At 41.6% G+C, this 18,621-nt stretch overlaps 1 protein-coding gene across 2 annotated transcripts in view; it reads right to left on the bottom strand.

The window, feature by feature from the left end:
- ZNF430 (zinc finger protein 430) overlaps positions 1–17,409 on the bottom strand; it is a 38,634-nt gene extending 21,225 nt beyond the window's left edge. The window contains exons 1-4 of one of the 2 annotated variants that reach the window (XM_050769604.1): positions 17,226–17,409; positions 15,772–15,864; positions 4,343–4,469; positions 3,740–3,838 (exon numbers count right to left, since the gene is read on the bottom strand). In XM_050769604.1, the coding sequence (XP_050625561.1) occupies positions 3,740–3,838; positions 4,343–4,469; positions 15,772–15,864; positions 17,226–17,228 (322 nt within the window). In that variant the 5' untranslated portion in view covers positions 17,229–17,409. The remainder of the gene's footprint in view (positions 1–3,739; positions 3,839–4,342; positions 4,470–15,771; positions 15,865–17,225) is intronic. The other variant, XM_050769605.1, reaches the window with a different exon arrangement.
- Between the last annotated feature and the right edge of the window lie 1,212 nt (positions 17,410–18,621).

Consider the following 18,621-nt stretch of genomic DNA (forward strand, 5'->3'; position numbering starts at 1 on the left):
GGTGGCACACGCCTGTAGTCCCAGTTACTCGGGAGGCTGAGGCAGGAGAATTGCTTGAACCCAGGAGGCAGAGGTTGCAGTGAGCCGAGACTACGTCATTGCACTCCAGCCTGGGCGACAGGAGACTCCGTCTCAAAAATAAAAAAGAGAAAAAGAAAAAAAAGAAAATCTTGTCACATTTTAAGATAAACTTTGAGAATATTATGTCACCTGAAATAAGCCAGTAACGAAAAGATGGCTACAGTGTGATTCCACTTATATGAGATATCTTAATTAGTCTTACTCATAAAAACAGAAAGAGGAAGGGTGTTTGTCAAGGGCTGGAAAGAGGGTAAAATGGGTTGTTGTTATTTAATGGTATTGAGTTTCAGTTTCACAAAATGTAAATATCTAAAAGTCTTTTGCATAACAATGTGAATATCATTAACATGACTGCCTGAAATGTAGAGTTGTGTTTTTTTTTCTTTTTTGGAGACAGAGTCTCATTCTGTCAAAAAGCTGGAGTGTGGTGGTACAATTATGGCTCACTTGAGCCTCAAACTCTGAGGCTCAAGTAACCCTTCCACCTCAATCTTGCAAGTAGCCTGAACCACAGATGCACAACACCATGCCTGGCTATTTTTTAAAAACATCTTGAAAAACATATGTCCATATTTTCCCAGACTGATCTCAAACTTTTGAGCTCAAATAATTCTGGATTACAGATGTGAGCCACCACCATGTCTGGCCCTAAAATGTACACTTAAATAGATTTAAGATGGTAAATATTATGTGTTTTTACAACAATTAATTTTTCTAAAGGAAAAACTGAAAAAAATACAGTTTTATAAATCTTTTCAAAAATTACCTTCAAATTATAAAAGTACACAAAGGTGAGAGAAACACCATCATTAAACACATGGTGAAAATAAGAGATGGCGAAAATATTTCCATGACTACTCACTTAGGTGAGATAAAACCACTGAAAATTAGTTAAGAAAGAACATATACAAGATAAGCCATAACCAATATTGGGGTCATATTTATAGATAAACAGACACACATATATATCTAATTGTGACAGACATATGGCTGATTTATCTCTTAATTACAAGAGATAAACCGAATTGCAAGCTGTCCAAAATTATAATACAAAAGTGAAACAAAAAAACACAATAACTCGATGTTAAGAAACCTACATTAACAAAACACTGAAACTGCACAATAATAAGTGACATATTTACTCATAGAATCTGCTGTGCAACACTGATATACCATTACAAAAGAATTTGTCTGCATAACTACAGTAATCCTCTCTGGTACTCAATAAAAGCCATACTCATTCACATCCCGATATAAGGGCCATTATATATGAGCCTGACTGCAGAAACCTGCCCTACTGTCTGCTCTACAGATCAAAGTCCTGAAGGGTATTCAGTCTGTCCAAAAATAAAATGGGGATTACAGCTACCCAAGCCCCTGTAACAAGCCAACTAAAGGTAGACCCTAGTGCAGTCCCAGCAGCCTTGTGACCAAGCTACACCCCCTCTCCACTACAAACCCAGACAGCATTCTATGACCCTGGAGACATAACAGAAAAAGATCTTTACCTACTGAAACCAGTTTATAGAAGCTTGAGGAGTTGCTTGCTCCTTCAAATTCACAGACACTAATGCAAAACAATATTGTGCCCATTGTCAATGCTTCTATTTTAACGTAGCACTGGAAGTATTTGGCAGAATAATGAGTCAAAAACATTTTTTAAAAGCCACTGAAATTGAAGACAAGTAAGTAAAAAGTTGCTGTTTATGGATCATATGATTTTATATATAAAAAACCATGAACACTACATTGAAATTTGTCTGAATTAATACACTCAGTAAATTAGCAAAACATAAAATTAACATGCCAGTATTGTTATTGTTCCATACACTTAAAACAAACTATCTAACAGAGAAAGAAAACAATTTAAAAGAGCATTAAGATAATAAATTTCTGAGAACAAATTTAACCAAGGAAGTAAAAAATCTTTACAAGGAAAGACATGTTATTAATACAAGAAATTAGAGAAGACACAAATTTAAAAATATTGCATGTCTACAGATTGAAAAAATAAATATTGCTAAAGTGTCCTATTATCTTTTTTTTTTTTTTTTTTTTTTTTGAGACGGAGTCTCGCTCTGTCGGCCAGGCTGAAGTGCAGTGGCTGGATCTCAGCTCACTGCAAGCTCCGCCTTCCAGGTTCACGCCATTCTCCTGTCTCAGCCTCCCGAGTAGCTGGGACTACAGGCGCCTGCCACCTCGCCCGCCTAGTTTTTTGTATTTTTTTTAGTAGAGAAGGGGTCTCACTGTGTTAGCCAGGATGGTCTCGATCTCCTGACCTCGTGATCCACCCGTTTCAGCCTCCCAAAGTGCTGGGATTACAGGCTTGAGCCACCGCGCCCGGCCTAAAGTGTCCTATTATCTAAGTAATCTATAGATTCAATAAATTCCCTATCAAAATTTCAGTGGCATTTTTCTTCGCAGTGATGGAAAATACAATTCTAAAATTTGTAAGAAACTACAATAAACTTCAAATAGCCAAAGCAATCGTGAGGAAAAAGAACAAAGTAGAAAGACATCACACTTTATAATTTCAAACTATATATCAAGAATATAGTAATAAGAACAGAATAGAATGTGCAGAAAAGTTAACAACAACAACAAACAATGGAACAGAAACCACTACCTCTTACACATTTCAAACATGATACAAAAAGAGAACTAAGAAAATAGTTTGGCCAGGTGCAGTGGCTCACACCTGTAATCCTAGTACTTTGGGAGGCCAAGGCGGGCAGATTGCTTGAGGTCACGAGTTTGAGACCAGCCTGCCCAACATGGTGAAACCCTGTGTCTACTAAAAATACAAAAAATTAGCTGGGCATGGCGGCGGGTGCCTGTAATTCCACCTACTCGGGAGGCTGAGGCAGGAGAATTGCTTGAACCCAGGAGGCGGAGGTTGCAGTGAGCCTAGATCGCACCATTGCACTTCAGCCTGGGCAAAAAGTGCGAAACTCAGTCTCAAAAAAAAAAAAGAAAAAAAGAAAAGAAAAGAAAATAGTTTAACGTAGAGTTTCTCAAAATCATGTAGATATTTGTGTGTCCCCAAAAACAATGGAAAAGCAGTCAGATTGTGAATCTCGTATGCCATGAAGAGGACTTTGGTTCTGACGGCAAACTTGAAGGGAGCTCACCAAAGGGAAAGAATCCTTAAAGAATTTAAAAGCATAAGACAGACCGGGCGCGGTGGCTCAAGCCTGTAATCCCAGCACTTTGGGAGGCCGAGACGGGCGGATCACGAGGTCAGGAGATCGAGACCATCCTGGCTAACACGGTGAAACACCGTCTCTACTAAAAAATACAAAAAACTAGCCGGGCGAGGTGGCGGGTGCCTGTAGTCCCAGCTACTTGGGAGGCTGAGGCAGGAGAATGGCGTGAACCCGGGAGGCGGAACTTGCAGTGAGCTGAGATCCGGCCACTGCACTCCAGCCTGGGTGACAGAGCAAGACTCCGTCTCAAAAAAAAAAAAGCATAAGACAGAAGATGCCCCTATGCAAGAGAAAAATTAAAAAAAAAAAAAAAAAAAAACACTCAGGCTTCCCAGAAAATATTTGCTTTGCTTTGGAACACAGCTTCTCAAATAACATTTTAAGCATTGGCTTTCTTTTTTTTTTTTTTTGGACCTCTCATTCATGTCATCTGTTGTGTCACTCTCACCTACCTGGGGGTTCATCTGCCATCACATGTCTCTTCATATTCCAGGGCTCTTTTCCTTGCTCTAGACAGGTGATCAGGTCTGGGTTAGAAACAGCAATACCTGCTTTATTAAAAATAAATAACATGAATCTTTCTCATATTCTTCAGTTACCGACCTAGTACCGTGCTTAGTAAAGAGGATGTATTAGAATATTCTAGAAAATTAATCCTAAAATACTAATTTATAACAGAAATTTCTAAGTATTTAGAAAACATTTTACATTTGTAGGTTCTTAATTTCACTACCTGGTATTCATCAATCAAAAACTGGTGGTGGCAAATAGATTTTAAGATATGGGCAACAATATTTTATGCCACTAAATTTCTAGAATTGCCACTAATCTAAAGTGAAGGATACAGATCAGCCCAGGAATGTGGAAAGTTTAAGTCAAGATAAAACATCCTGAAAAAATTCTTTTCTACATGGATAAATCCTCAAGATTTTCTTAAGAACAAGTATCAGAAACTCATTTATACAAAGCATAAATTACCAAAAATTATTCTACAAAAAAAAGAGAAATGAAACTTTTAGGGTATATTAGTAATTGTGTACTAAAGTTATTCTCACCCAAGAAGACTAGGTTTCTGTAGTTCTCTAACATCACTTTCCTATACAAATCCTGCTGAGCAGTGTCCAGGCACTGCCACTCCTCCAGAGAAAATTCTATGGCCACATCCCTAAATGTCAACGGCCCCTGAAAAACACAAGCACACAAGACACATGTATATTTACCAAGTGGCCATGGGCAGAATTTATTATTTGAATTAAAGTGAAATGAGAGAATAAAGAGAATTGCTTCTCACTTACAGGAATAACTGAAATTATCTAATAATTTTTTTTTTTTTTTTTTTTTTTGAGACAGAGGCAACTTCTGCATGCTGGCTTCAAGCGATTCTCCTGCCTCAGCCTCCTGAGTAGCTGGGATTACAGGCATGCACCACCACATCTGGCTAATTTTGTATTTTTAGTAAAGACAGAGTTTCTCCATGTTGGTCAGGCTGGTCTCTAACTCCCAACCTCAGGTGATCCACCCACCCTGGCCTCCCAAAATGCTGGGATTACAGGCGTGAGCCACCATGCCTGGCCCCAATCATTTTTAACACATAAATATTATCTAACGTTTTCTCGAACTCTGAGAGAAGAGAATGGCATAAGCTCCATAACACCAGTATATATGAGATACTTCTGTGGATGAGAAGTATAAAATTAAGGGCATAAACAAAAATTTGTACACTTTGACTGCTATATTTACATCATAAAATTTGAGTTGTGTATATTTTTCAAACAAAAAAGACATGTTGAGTTAGAAGGTACCTCTCAACTTTAAAGGTGAACAATAAACTGGAGATCCTGTTGTGCAGATTTTTTTTCTTCACAAGCTCTGGAGTAAAGTCTGAATTTCTAAATTTCTTTCTTCTTTTTTTTTCTTTGAGACGGAGTTTTGCTCTTGTTGCCCAGACTGGAGTGCAATGACACCATCTTAGCTCACTGCAACCTCTACCTCCTGGATTCAAGTGATTCTCCTGCCTCAGCCTCCCAAGTGGCTGGGATTACAGGCATGCACCACCATGCCCAGCTAATTTTGTATTTTTAGTAGAGACGGGGTTTCTCCATGTTGGTCAGTCTGGTCTCGAACTCCCGACTTCTGGTGATCCACCCACCTCGGCCTCCCAAAGTGCTGGGATTACAAGTGTGAGCCACCACACCCAACCAACAAATTTTTATGATATGCTGATGCACACAGAAGAACATGGCATCACTGCTAAGATATTGCCCCTCAAACAGTAAATTATAGTCTGAATGTAACTATAAAGATACATAGTTTTATACAAAGTTAAAGATACAGGTATCTCCCATGTTCTGTTACTTTTAATAGTGATTTTAGTCTTTCTTTAGCACCGTAGAGAGCAGATATCTCCTAATAATTTTTTTCAGAACTTTCTGGGTAATAAATGGCATTCTGTTTAAATAAGGATTTCTTAATCCTGTTCTGCATAGAGTTAATAGAGAAAACAGATGAAACCTCAACATTACATGTTCTCCATCTTTACTAGGGACCCCAGCTTTCCCCCAATAGGAATCTTGAGTATTTACACCTCCCCATGTTTTTTTTTTTTTTTTGAAACGGAGTCTCGCTCTGTCGCCCAGGCTGGAGTGCAGTGGCCGGATCTCAGCTCACTGCAAGCTCCGCCTCCCGGGTTCACGCCATTCTCCTGCCTCAGCCTCCCGAGTAGCTGGGACTACAGGCGCCCGCCACCTCGCCCGGCTAGTATTTTTGTATTTTTTTTTTTTTTTTTTTTTTGAGACGGAGTCTCGCTCTGTCACCCAGGCTGGAGTGCAGTGGCCGGATCTCAGCTCACTGCAAGCTCCGCCTCCCGGGTTCATGCCATTCTCCTGCCTCAGCCTCCCAAGTAGCTGGGACTACAGGCGTCCGCCACATCACCCGGCTAGTTTTTTGTATTTTTTAGTAGAGACGGGGTTTCACCATGTTAGCCAGGATGGTCTCGATTCCTGACCTCGTGATCCACCCGTCTCGGCCTCCCAAAGTGCTGGGATTACAGGCTTGAGCCACCGCGCCCGGCCGTATTTTTGTATTTTTTTAGTAGAGACGGGGTTTCACCGTGTTAGCCAGGATGGTCTGGATCTCCTGACCTCGTGATCCGCCCGTCTCGGCCTCCCAAAGTGCTGGGATTACAGGCTTGAGCCACCGCGCCTGGCCTACATCTCCCCATGTTTAACAGCCACAAAGGGAACATTTTTATTAGTGCCGATTATAAATTCATGGTAGGAATTCTGCATGGCATATAAGAAGCCATGATGTAGAGAATGTAGAGAAAGCTCTGGTATATAGAAAGGAAATGTTTTGCAGAAAGCCTTGAATATTATAAGAATTTTGGCCGGGCGCGGTGGCTCAAGCCTGTAATCCCAGCACTTTGGGAGGCCGAGACGGGCGGATCACGAGGTCAGGAGATCGAGACCATCCTGGCTAACGCGGTGAAACCCCGTCTCTACTAAAAAAAATACAAAAAACTAGCCGGGCGAGGTGGCGGGCGCCTGTAGTCCCAGCTACTCCGGAGGCTGAGGCAGGAGAATGGCGTGAACCCAGGAGGCGGAGCTTGCAGTGAGCTGAGATCCGGCCACTGCACTCCAGCCTGGGCGACAGAGTGAGACTCCGTCTCAAAACAAAAAACAAAACAAAAAAAAAAAACAAACAAAAAAAAGAATTTTAAAATGTAGTTAAAACAAACTCCTTAGGGAGGAAAAACATAAGTAGGGAAGTAAAGGTTTGCAAGTACTAAACGCATGGCATTCCATGAAGCAGAGTGCACACAGCTCTTCATCTGAGACATGTTTAGCTGAAAAAAAGCCATTTTTTCTCTCCTTCTCTGAAAATCCTTTTTAGATAACATTCTCTGGACAAGTTACACCTGCATCTTGAGAATATTCATTTAAAAATGCCAGCACCACCTTTTTGTCTGCTGCCATCACACGCACAAACAGAAGGAAAATCCTGCAGAAAAAGTCCACCCATTTCTCTGTCCTTTATAATAGAAGAGATTCAGGAACAATGAGGTGCTCTATGAATATAAAAGTATGTTTCTCTTTTCCTGTCCTCCGGTGCCCTCCCCTGCCACAGCCACCAGCAATTTCTGCTACAGTAATGGAAATATGAGCCACACTCCCTTGTTCCTACCAAACCCAAACAGAACAAGCTCTGTGACCACCCTTTAGTGCAAAGGTGGCACTTAGCTCTCATGAATGTATATTGAAGTCCTCATACTTGATTCTGGCCTCACCTTAGAGTCACATGAGGCACTTCATTAAAACAACATGGATGCTTCCACCCACAACAATAAACAAAATCCGTGGAAAGCGCGTAAGTACAGAGATTTCTGCCATGTAATCCTAATTAGAAGACTGGGCAAAGGCCAGGTGCAGTGACTCACACCAGTAATCCCGGCACTTTGGGAGGCCGAGGCACACGGATCACCTGAGGTCAGGAGTTCAAGATCAGCCTGGCCCACATGATGTAACCTCATCTCTACTAAAAACAAAAAATTAGCCAGGAATGATGGCGGGTGCCTGTAATCCCAGCTACTCAGGAGGCTGAGGCATGAGAATGACTTGAACCCGGGAGGCGGAGGTTGCAGTGAGCCGAGATTATGCCATTGTACTCCAGACTGGGTGAGAGTGAGATCCTGTCTCAAAAACAAAAACAAAACAAACAAACAAACAAAAAGACGAGGCTGATAACCACTTAGCTAAGCATTGCCTCTCAAACTTTAAAGAGCTTAAAACTCGCTTGGTAATTTTGGCCCCACTCTATGTAATGTGAATATGCAAGTCTGAAAAGGGTCCATGAATGGGTGTTTCAAACGAGTTCCCTGTCAATGCTGCTGATGTTCCCACTGGGCTCATTATTAGCATTAGTTAGAGAAGCAGACATAGCACAGAGTCCCTTACACTCAGCACTCGTCACAACACAAATACTTCTGGTACAAATAAAACCAATCTCCATCTTAAAGTTTTATATTCTTTGCTGGCTGTTTAAAGTTTACAGAACAAACAGAAGGCAGCAATGTCTGAATAAATCTGCCTTTGGAAAATAACATGTACACACATACTAATGCAATGTTTATTAAGCAGGTACTATGGGCTTAAGAGTATGTTACAGAGCACTGTGCTGGGCATAACACATTATGTGATTTAATCCTAATAACACCCTGAAAGTTGACACTAAGTGTTCAATAATTCCCAGGATTTAGATAAAGGGTTCGGCATTTTTATTTCTTCCTCTGTGTCTCTGTCATGGATTTTGTTTTAAATGTATAGAATAAAAGCTAAATATAGGCAGATGAGAAGAACATAGAAAAAGTTTAATGTAGTTTAAAGAAATTTTTATTGTGTATATATTTTCTTGTTTGTGGCTTGTGGAGCAACAGCTACACTGGCAGAAATAGAAAACAAGTCGCTAAATGGAATGCTTCTGTAAGCACTGGTTTTAATATAAAATTTAAAAAATAAGATCCTAAAATAAATAGTTTATTTCTCTCATTTACCTGTTTTTGGGTTTCAGAAAATTGTGAGCACCAGCTCTAGAAAGGCAGCAAGATTCACCAGACACAACTCCAATCTTTTTTTTTTTTTTTTTGACAGAGTCTCGCTCTGTCGCCAGGCTGGAGTACAGTGGCACAATCTTGGCTCACTGCAACCTCCACCTCCCGGGTTCAAGTGATTCTCCTGCCTCAGCCTCCTGAGCAGCTAGTATTACAGGCATGTGCCACCACGCCCAGCTAAGTTTTGTATTTTTAGTAGAGACGAAGTTTCAACATGTTAGTCAGGCTGGTCTCGAACACCCGACCTCGTGATCTGCCTGCCTCGTCCTCCCAAAGTGCTGGGATTACAGGTGTGAGCCACCACACCCGGCCAAAACTCTGATTTTTATAAATCAGTTTTGTGAGGCAAGGCTCCGGAGTGGGGCCAGACATAAATAAGGCCTCCACAAAGGATGAATCTGAACAGAATTTGGGCAGGGAAAGGACCCTATGTAGAATTCTGTTCTCTCTGCCACCAAGGTATTTCCAGTTCTGTTTTTCCTAAGCTTACCTACGAGAATCTTAAATCCTAGAGCTTATGTAACTTTAATCTATTTTTGCCACTGCCCTGTCAATTTTATAACATATACTAATAAGCAATTTAAACAAATTTCTTAAAGTTCTTTAGAATAATTATATTAGAAGATAAATACATATTCTTAGCAAAGTAAAAAAAACACAAATAATACAAATCTTCACTCCATAAATATCCCTTCAGGTGATGATATCAGAAGTAACAATATAAAAGAGTGGCCCAAATTTCTTTTGGACACATCTATTCATTGTATCAACCATATAATGCTTCATTCACACATGTATCCAGTTGTTAGTCTAGACAAAATGTTTCTGGATAGTAGGGACCATGACTGCTTCATCTGTTTTTTGAATGGCCATATAAAATGAAAACAATTACTTTATCTGTTTGAGTCACCAGACCTATTGCTTTCATCCAAGTACCCGGAAACTTGAGAAACTCTCATCTGGGGACCAACCAAAGTTATCTCTTGTATGAGGGGAGAAAAAAACACAGAATTGCCGGGTGTGGTGGCTTACGCCTGTGATCCCAGCACTTTGTGAGGCTGAGGCAGGGAGATCACAAGGTCAGGAGTTCAAGACCAGCCTGTGCAATATGATGAAACCCTGTCTCTACTAAAAATGCAAAAATTAGCCATGTGTGGTGGCAAGTGCCTGTATTCCCAGCTATTTGGGGGGCTGAGGCAGAAGAGTCACTTGAACCCAGGAGGCAGATGCTGCAGTAAGCTGAGATCACACCACTGCACTCCAGCCTAGGCAACAGAGCAATACTCCATCTAAAAAAAAAAAAAAAAAGAAAAAAAAAAAACACACACACACACACACACACACACACACACACACACACACACAATGACTCATTTTTCTTACACTAAGCCAGAAGCAGAATTAACCACTCTTGTCAGCCTGACACAATTCTGCCCTAGACATCCTCAAATGTCTCAAAGACGCCTAGGTGATTGTGAGAGGTTTCTTAGTGACCCTGGCTGATGGCCCAATGATAATCCAGGCTGGAGAGATTCAGGCTGATTCTAAATAGAAAATGGCCTGGTGGAGTTTCAGAACCTAATCACTTGTCCCAAATTGCTAGCTTTTGGGTAAGGGGAAGGACAAGAATACTGTACTCCAGTATCATATTTTATAGGTAAGTATAGTTGTGGTCATGGCTATGGATACATTATGACTTTGATATCTCACTCTTAAAATGCTGATTCTGTCATCAGATTCTATTTATATCTGGAGCCTCTCGCAGGACTGTGATAAATCACTGAACAAGATCTGAAAAGTTTTAAGAACCACACTCTCAAAGGGGGCTTTAAGATGTCTATGTTGACAACTCACAATGGAGAAAATGCCTCCTGTTGGTTTTCTGTACATTCTCAATCTAAAGTCTGACCCTGTCCTGTAAATCCCAGGAAGAGGCCAGACCTTATGTGCAGATTCTAGGTAGGATCAACCACACTCTTGCATTCTTGGGTGTTACGGCAAGTGGAGTACAATCAAAGGAGAGATCCCCTCATAGAGGCTGCTCTAGCTCATTCTACGTAATATGACTACCTAAAAGGAAAAAGTGGAGGCAACATGAATATAAGAGAGTTTATTTGGGCCAAGCTTGAGAATAGTAACCTGGGAGCAAAGACACATTTTCCAAAGACTCAACAAATAAGAAACTGAATCCCTGAATAGACCAACAAGCTCCAAAATTGAATTAGTAATAAATAGCCTACTAACCAAAAAAAAAAAAAAAAAAAAGAAAAACCAAGAACCAGACAAATTCCTAGCTGAAGTCTACCAGTTGTATAAAAAAGAGCTAGTACCACTTCTACTAAAAATATTTCAAAATATTGAAAAGAAAGGACTCCTTTTCAACTCATTATATGTAAGAATAACATCATTCTGATATCAAAACCTGGCAGAGACCAAACAAAAGATAGAAAACTTCAGGCCAATATCCTTGATGAACATTGATGAAAATATCCTCAACAAAATACTGGCAAACTGAATTCAAAAGAACATCAAAAAGCTAATCCACTATAATCAAGTAGGCTGCATCTCTGGGATGCAAGCTGGTTCAACATACAATCAATAAATGTTATTCATCACACAAAGAGAACTAATAACAAATACCAAAAGATGATCTCAATAGATGCTAAAAACACTTTCAATATAATTTAACATTTTTCATGTTTAAAACCCTCAACAAACCAGACATTGAAGGTACATACTTCAAAATAATGAGATATCTATGACAAACTTACAGCCAACATACTGACTGGACACAAGCTGGAAGCATTCCTCCTTGAAAACTGGCACAAGATAAGGATGCCTTCTCTCAAAACTCCTATTCAACATAAAATTGGAAATCCTGGCCAGAGTCATCAGAGAAGAGATGAAAATAAAAGGCATTCGCCGGGCATGGTGGCTCACACCTGTAATCCCAGCACTTTGGGAGGCCGAAGTGGGCGGATCACAAGGTCAAGAGATCGAGACCATCCTGGCCAACATGGTGAAACCTCGTCTCTACTACAAATACAAAAATTAGCTAGGCATGGTGGCGTGCGCTTGTAGTCCCAGATACTCAGGAGGTTGAGGCAGGAGAATCGCTTGAACCCAGGTGGGAGGCGGAGGTTGCAGTGAGCCGAGATCATGCCACTACACTCCAGGGTGGTGAGAGCAGGACTCTGTCTCAAAAAAAAAAAAAAAAAAAAAGAAAAGAAAAGAAAAGGCATCCAAACAGGAAGAAAGGAAGTCTAACCATCCCTGTGTGCAGATGACATGATTCTATATCTTCAAAACCCTATAGTCTCAGCAGGAAAGCTCTTTAAACTGATAAACAACTTTAGCCAAGTTTCAGGATATTAAATACATGTACAAAAATCAGTAGAATCTCTGTACATCAAAACATCCCAGCCAAAAGCCAAATCAAAAACATTATCCCATTCACAACTGCCACAAAAAGAATAGAATATCTACGAATATAGCTAATCAGAATGGTGAAAGATCCCTATGACAAGAATTACAAAACATTGCTTAAAGAAGTCAGAGATTGACCAGGGTCGGTGGCTCACGCCTGTAACCCCAGCACTTTGGGAGGCGGGGGCAGGCAGATCACGAGGTCAGGAGTTTGAGACCAGCCTGACCAACATGGTGAAACTCCATCTCTACTAAAAATACAAAAATTGGCTGGGCGCAGGGGTGTGTGCCTGTAATCCCAGCTACTCAGAAGGCTGAGGCAGGAGAATCACTTGAACCTGGGAAGCAGAGGTTGCAGTGAACTGAGATCAAGCCATTGAACTCCAGCTGGGGCAACCGAGTGAGACTCGGTCCCAAGAAAAAAAAAAAAGAAGTCAGAGATTACGGCCAGGCGTGGTGGCTCATGCCTGTAATCCCAGCACTTTGCGAGGCTGAGGCAGGTGGGTCACGGGGTCAAGAGATGGAGAACATCCTGGTCAACATGGCAAAACTCTGTCTCTACTAAAAATACAAAAATTAGATCCAGGAGTGCATCCAGAGAAAACCATGCCACGGATCTGGGGCCCACATCACTGTGTCATAAAAAGTGCGATGACCAGGTTTATGGATCACCCTATTCTCAATGACAGAATCTTCAGTCTATTAAGAAGATATGGCTGCAGAAAGACAAGATGAATTGTGGAAAGAATGCAAAGAGGGGGAAAGTAGGAGGTTTCCTAGTTCCAATGGCTGACTAATGGGAGGAGGAGATGGAGAAAGCAGAGTAAACTGATTGGACTAAAAAAAAAAAAAAAAAGTACAAAAATTAGCCGGGCATGGTGGCAGGCGCCTATAATCCCAGCTACTGGGGAGGCTGAGGCAGGAGAAATACTTGAACCTGGTAGGTGGAGGTTGCAGTGAGCCGAGACGATGCCATTGCACTCCAGCCTGGGCAACAGAGTGAGACTCCATCTCAGATTTAAAAAAAAGAAAAAAAAGGAGAAATGTCAGAGGCATATCATTTCAAATGAATCAGGGCAAATCCATTTTGAACAGGGGCTGGGTAAAATGAGGCTGAGACCTACGGGGCTGTACTCCCAGATGGTGAGGCATTCTAAGTCACAGGATAAGAGTTCAGCACAAGATACAGGTTATAAAGACCTGGGTGATAAAATAGGTTGCAGTAAAGAAGGTGGATAAAACCCATCAGAACCAAGATGGGATGAGAGTGACCTCTGGTCGTCCTCACTGCTACACTCCCACCAATGCCATGACAGTTTACAAATGTCATGGAGACATCATGGAAACATCAGGAAATTACTTTACATTGTCTAATTGGGAAGGCAAAAATAATCCACCCCTTGTTTAGCATAGAATCAAGAAATAAACACAAAAACGGGCAACCAGCAGCCCTCAGGGCTGCTCTGCCTATGGAGTAAGCCATTCTTTTATTCCGTCTGTTTCCTAATAAACTTGCTTTTACTTTATAGACTCACCCTGAATTCTTTCTTGAGCAAAATCCAAGAACCTTCTCTTGGGGTTTGGATTGTGACCCCTTTCCGATAAGAACTCTGCACATTTTCTTTTTCTCATTAAAAAAAAAAAAAAATCAGCTGAATTTGTCTTTAGTGGTCTAAATAAAATTTTTCACAGGCTCCTGAATTTGGAGCTACCCTCAATCTGAGCCAATATACAACTCCATTTTATGTCCCTCCCAAGAACATGCTGACTTCAGGGTAAAACATTCTCTGATCTAAAATCTGATTATTTCACCCTTCATTTGCCAGTCCCCTCCAACTTCTAATTTTGTTTGCTCCTCCCCATGAAAGAAAGCCCTTGTCTGCCTAAACTTTGCAATCCTTAAAGTTCTTACACTTGGTATTTCTTCCTGTTGCAATAGTCCTTTGGAATTCAAATTTTTAACATAAATCTAACTTTGTTATATATTACAAAGTCTAGAAACTGCCTTCAAACAATAACAACTTTATCATCAGTAAGACCCTCCCAATCCCCTACCATCTTAACCTTAACTGCATCTGCCTGTGGGTCCCCACCTTTCCAGGACTCTGTAGCCTCTCTCAGCAGAAAAGCTTCTTCCTCAGGTAGAGTGAGCAGGCTGGGACATCTGCAGGGGAGGCTCCCCAGAAAAAAACTAACTGAGCCTGTAATAAACTCCTTTTGCAGGCTCAATATTAGCCTTAGCTCTGAGTCACTGGGCTCAAGCTTTAATTTCTATGTTAGACTTATTCACTTGGTTTTTGAAACTATGTGTTTGAAAAATCTAGCAAAATTAGTCAAACACAGTGTTCAGATAAGGGAAGGAAATTTTAAGGTGTCTGCAATTTATACCTCAATAAAAAAAGCAAAAGTATCTATTTCTTTCATATATGCATTATTTTATTAATTCCGTTACGAATCATTTAGTAAACAATTAGTCATATAGGAAAACTTCTAGGTGGTACCAAGTTTCATCTCATAAAATTTAGCATGAAACTCAGAAATCAAGATAAAAGGGTTTGAACAGAGATATTCACTGTCACAAATTTACCCTGCAAAAAGAGGAAATGATATTTTCATGCATCTAATGTAACTCACCAATTATCTACCATATTTTCTTATAGAAATGTATTTATTTTCTACAAAAAAAAAAAGGAATAGAGATTTTCCCTACTCATTTCCTTGGTAGCATTCTAAAAGCTGAGCCTTAGAATTCTGTTTGAAATCACCCAGCCATAAAAAACACACCTGAGAAAATTTCTAAACTCACCTGGGGAAAAAAAAAAGGGAATAGAGAATTTTTAATGAATGAAATATATTGTTAGATACCAATTTTTTTCTTAAACCCACCACTTTTATGCCTTTGGTAAATATTTTCCTACCTTTCAAGCCCTACTAATATAATACAATTTACAGCTAAAAAAACTGAGGTTAAAATAAGTGAACAAATCTTTTCAAGGTGACTAACCCAGGGAGTAGCAGTGCTGATTAAAAACAGATGTGTCTGACTCATGTTTCAAGTCAGGCCATTCAATCACCTGAGAGTCTTCCACCCACTCCTGCTCACTTATGTGTTCAAGAACCACCCATTCAGGAGACACCACACTATGCCCCAGTGACTGCCCCATGGGCATTTAAGTTTGCAAGTTCTTACACCATCTCACTGGGGTCAGTGTTTTTCTTTTTCCTTTTGTCTTTTGGGATACTATTTTTTCTGTCACAAATGTTCCACTTTTTTCCCACTATTTCACTTTCACTATACTTATTTCACTATTTTTCTGCCCCCTTAGAGAATCCAGGGGCAAAAATTATTTGTTTTCCCCTCAATACCAGAATCTGATTGGTTGACCACCAATGTATCTCCAAGAAATGAAAGCTGGGTTGGGTGAAGACAATTTTACCATCTCAAGGGGTTACCTTTTCATAAAAAGAGTACACCAGAAGATTCCTCTCAGCCCCAGGGCATCCATTTGCTTCCTTGAGAGGATACACTCCAGACTTCAGGTTCTCCTATGGGAGAAAATAACCCAGAAGCTGATATCCACTAGACACTCTAGCTGACATAACCACGGCAGATATCTTGGTTTATCTCCAGACAGTACTGAAACTCAGGACCAGGAAAAAACTGAAGGGTGGCTGAGGACACATCACCCCATAAAGTTTCCAAAGGAAAACCTTGACCCCAAAACATCCTGAGACAATCCTGTAATCCTAGCTACTCAAGAGGCTGAGGCAGGAGAAGCTTGAACACGGGCAGCGGCAGAAGTTGTAGTGAGCCGAGATTGTGCCAGTACACTCCTCCAGCCTGGGCGACTAGAGCGAGACTCCATCTCAAAAAAAAAAAAAAAAAAAACTAACTCAAGAGCATCGTTTTGAAAATTACTACATTGAAAGACATAAAAATCAGGCTTAACCAACTATATACTGCCAATTAAGCTCCGATTACATAACCAGAAAATTTTCACCTTTATTGTACAAACTGAGAAACTACACAACTACCTAACCAATTACTGAATTTGGCTTTCTTCATCACGCACCTTATAAAAGTCTTTCCTTCAAGCCCCACCATGAAAAACAAATTACAAACCATAGCTGGGTGCTATACAGTTTTTGAATCACTCTTTGATTAATTTCTTAAATATTCTTGCGGTGACTTCTGCGCAATTCTTCCCCCCCGACACGGAGTCTTGCGCCGTGTTACACAGGCTGCATTACACAGGCTGGAGTGCAGTGGCGCGATCTCGGCTCACTGCAACCTCCACCTCCCAGGTTCAAGTGATTCTCCTGCCTCAGCCTCCCAAGCAGCTGGGACTACAGGCGTGTGCCACCATGCCCGGCAAATTTTTGTATTTTTAGTAAAGACGGGGTTTCACTATGCTGGCCAGGCTGGTCTTGAACTCCTGACTTCGTGATGCGACCGCCTCGGCCTCCCAAAGTGCTGGGATTACAGGCGTGAGCCACCCCGCCCGGCCTGTACATTTTTAATAGGAGAAAAGAGGAACTAGGAACCCAGGACCAAAGTTCTTTCCATTCATGAACTCGCACCCCAAGTCAGGATTCTCCAGTGAGGCTCCTCCCGTGGTCCCCGCACAGTCTGGGAAAGACGCTGCGCTGCGGAAGCAGAGCTGCCCAGAGAGGGCTCAAGGCCAGGGCACAGTCACTGCGCGAGGAAGAGACAGGACGTGCGGGGGCCCGGCTGTCAGCGCAGCCGCCATCTTATGGCTGATGGGTACTGACGCCGAGCTGGGCAAGAGAACTCGGGGCGCAGATTGTGGAGCTGACTGCGGAGAGGCCTGAGTCCCGCCACAGCCACGTTCCACCGGTTCCAACCAGCCCCTCCCCTCTCGGAATGTCGGACCCGGCACTCTCACCATTTCTAGGCTTCCAGGTGTTCCTGGCGTCTTAGTTGTAGCTCTCCCAATACCTGCAGGTCACAGGGCCACAGAGCCTGGACCTCTAGAAGGAGAGGACACAGAGCAGTGAAGGCGAGACCTGGAGCTCAGGCCACAGCAAGAGACAAAGGCCCCGCCAAACCCGGAAGCCGCCCTGTCGGCTTCACCTGCGTGCCTGATTGGACGGTTCCCAGCCCGGCGCCTCTGATTGAATAACATTTAAATACCCGCCCCCTCAGGTCCTGATTGACTGGAAGATGTGATGAGATGCCGGGCTGAATGAAGAGTGACAGCCTAGGCTGCATCCTTCTCTGACAGGGCTTCCTCGCCGAGCTGAGCCAGGCCCACCGCAGAGGTTATTTGCATTTAACCTTGTGTATAAGGTCATATTCACTTATAAATAATGTATGGGGCCGGGCGCGGTGGCTCACGCCGGTAATCCCAACACTTTGGAAGGCCTGGGGGGCAGATCACCTGAGGTCGGGAGTTGCAGACCAACCTGACCAACATGGAGAAACCCAGTCCTTACAAAAAATACAAAATTAGGCGGGCGTGGTGGCCCATGCCTATTATTCCAGGTACTCGGGAGGCTGAGGCAGGAGAACCGCTTGAACCTGGGAGGCGGAAGTTGCGGTGAGCCGAGATTGTACCATTGCACTCCAGCCTGGGCAACAAGAGCAAAGCTCTGTGTAAAAAAAAAAAAAAAAAAAAAAAACCACATATATATATATATACACACACACACACACATATATATATAGTGGCTATTCAAAAATGAAAAGAATGTAACAATAATTATTTTTAAATTTCAGATTTTATGACCTTCCTGGCTCCGGTCCTTTGAACAGGCAGCCTGAGATTTTAAAAAGGAGGTAATCTTCTGAAATAAAATGTGGGCCACATGTGAATCTTAAATTTTCTAGAAGACAAACTTGAAAAAGAAACAAGGAACAGGTTGAATCGATTGTAACAATTTAATTAACCCAATATGTCCATAATATTATCATTGTAATGTGTGAGGAATGTGTAATTATTAATAATGTATATAAACATTTGAAACTAACTCTGTATATTACCTTTCTAGCACATCACAGTTCAGACCAGCCACATTCCAGTCACTCAGGAGGCACACATGGCCAATAGCTGCCACATTGAAGTGCAGCTCTGATGTCAGGGGGGTGAATGAACTGAACATTCCTTTTCTGCCAGAAGTGAAGGCAGAGCCTCTCCCTACCAACATCTTTCTTCAGTTCTAAGGGTGGAATAGATAGTGGCCATCAAAAGAGCAGGTGGCAGCAGGAATAAAATAACTGCACGTAGACCACTGCTGGCCACCTGTTGTCCACTTTTCTTCCAGAGATCAGACAGTGAACAA

Source organism: Macaca thibetana, chromosome 19 (assembly GCF_024542745.1).
Source record: "Macaca thibetana thibetana isolate TM-01 chromosome 19, ASM2454274v1, whole genome shotgun sequence".
Lineage (NCBI taxonomy): Eukaryota > Metazoa > Chordata > Mammalia > Primates > Cercopithecidae > Macaca > Macaca thibetana.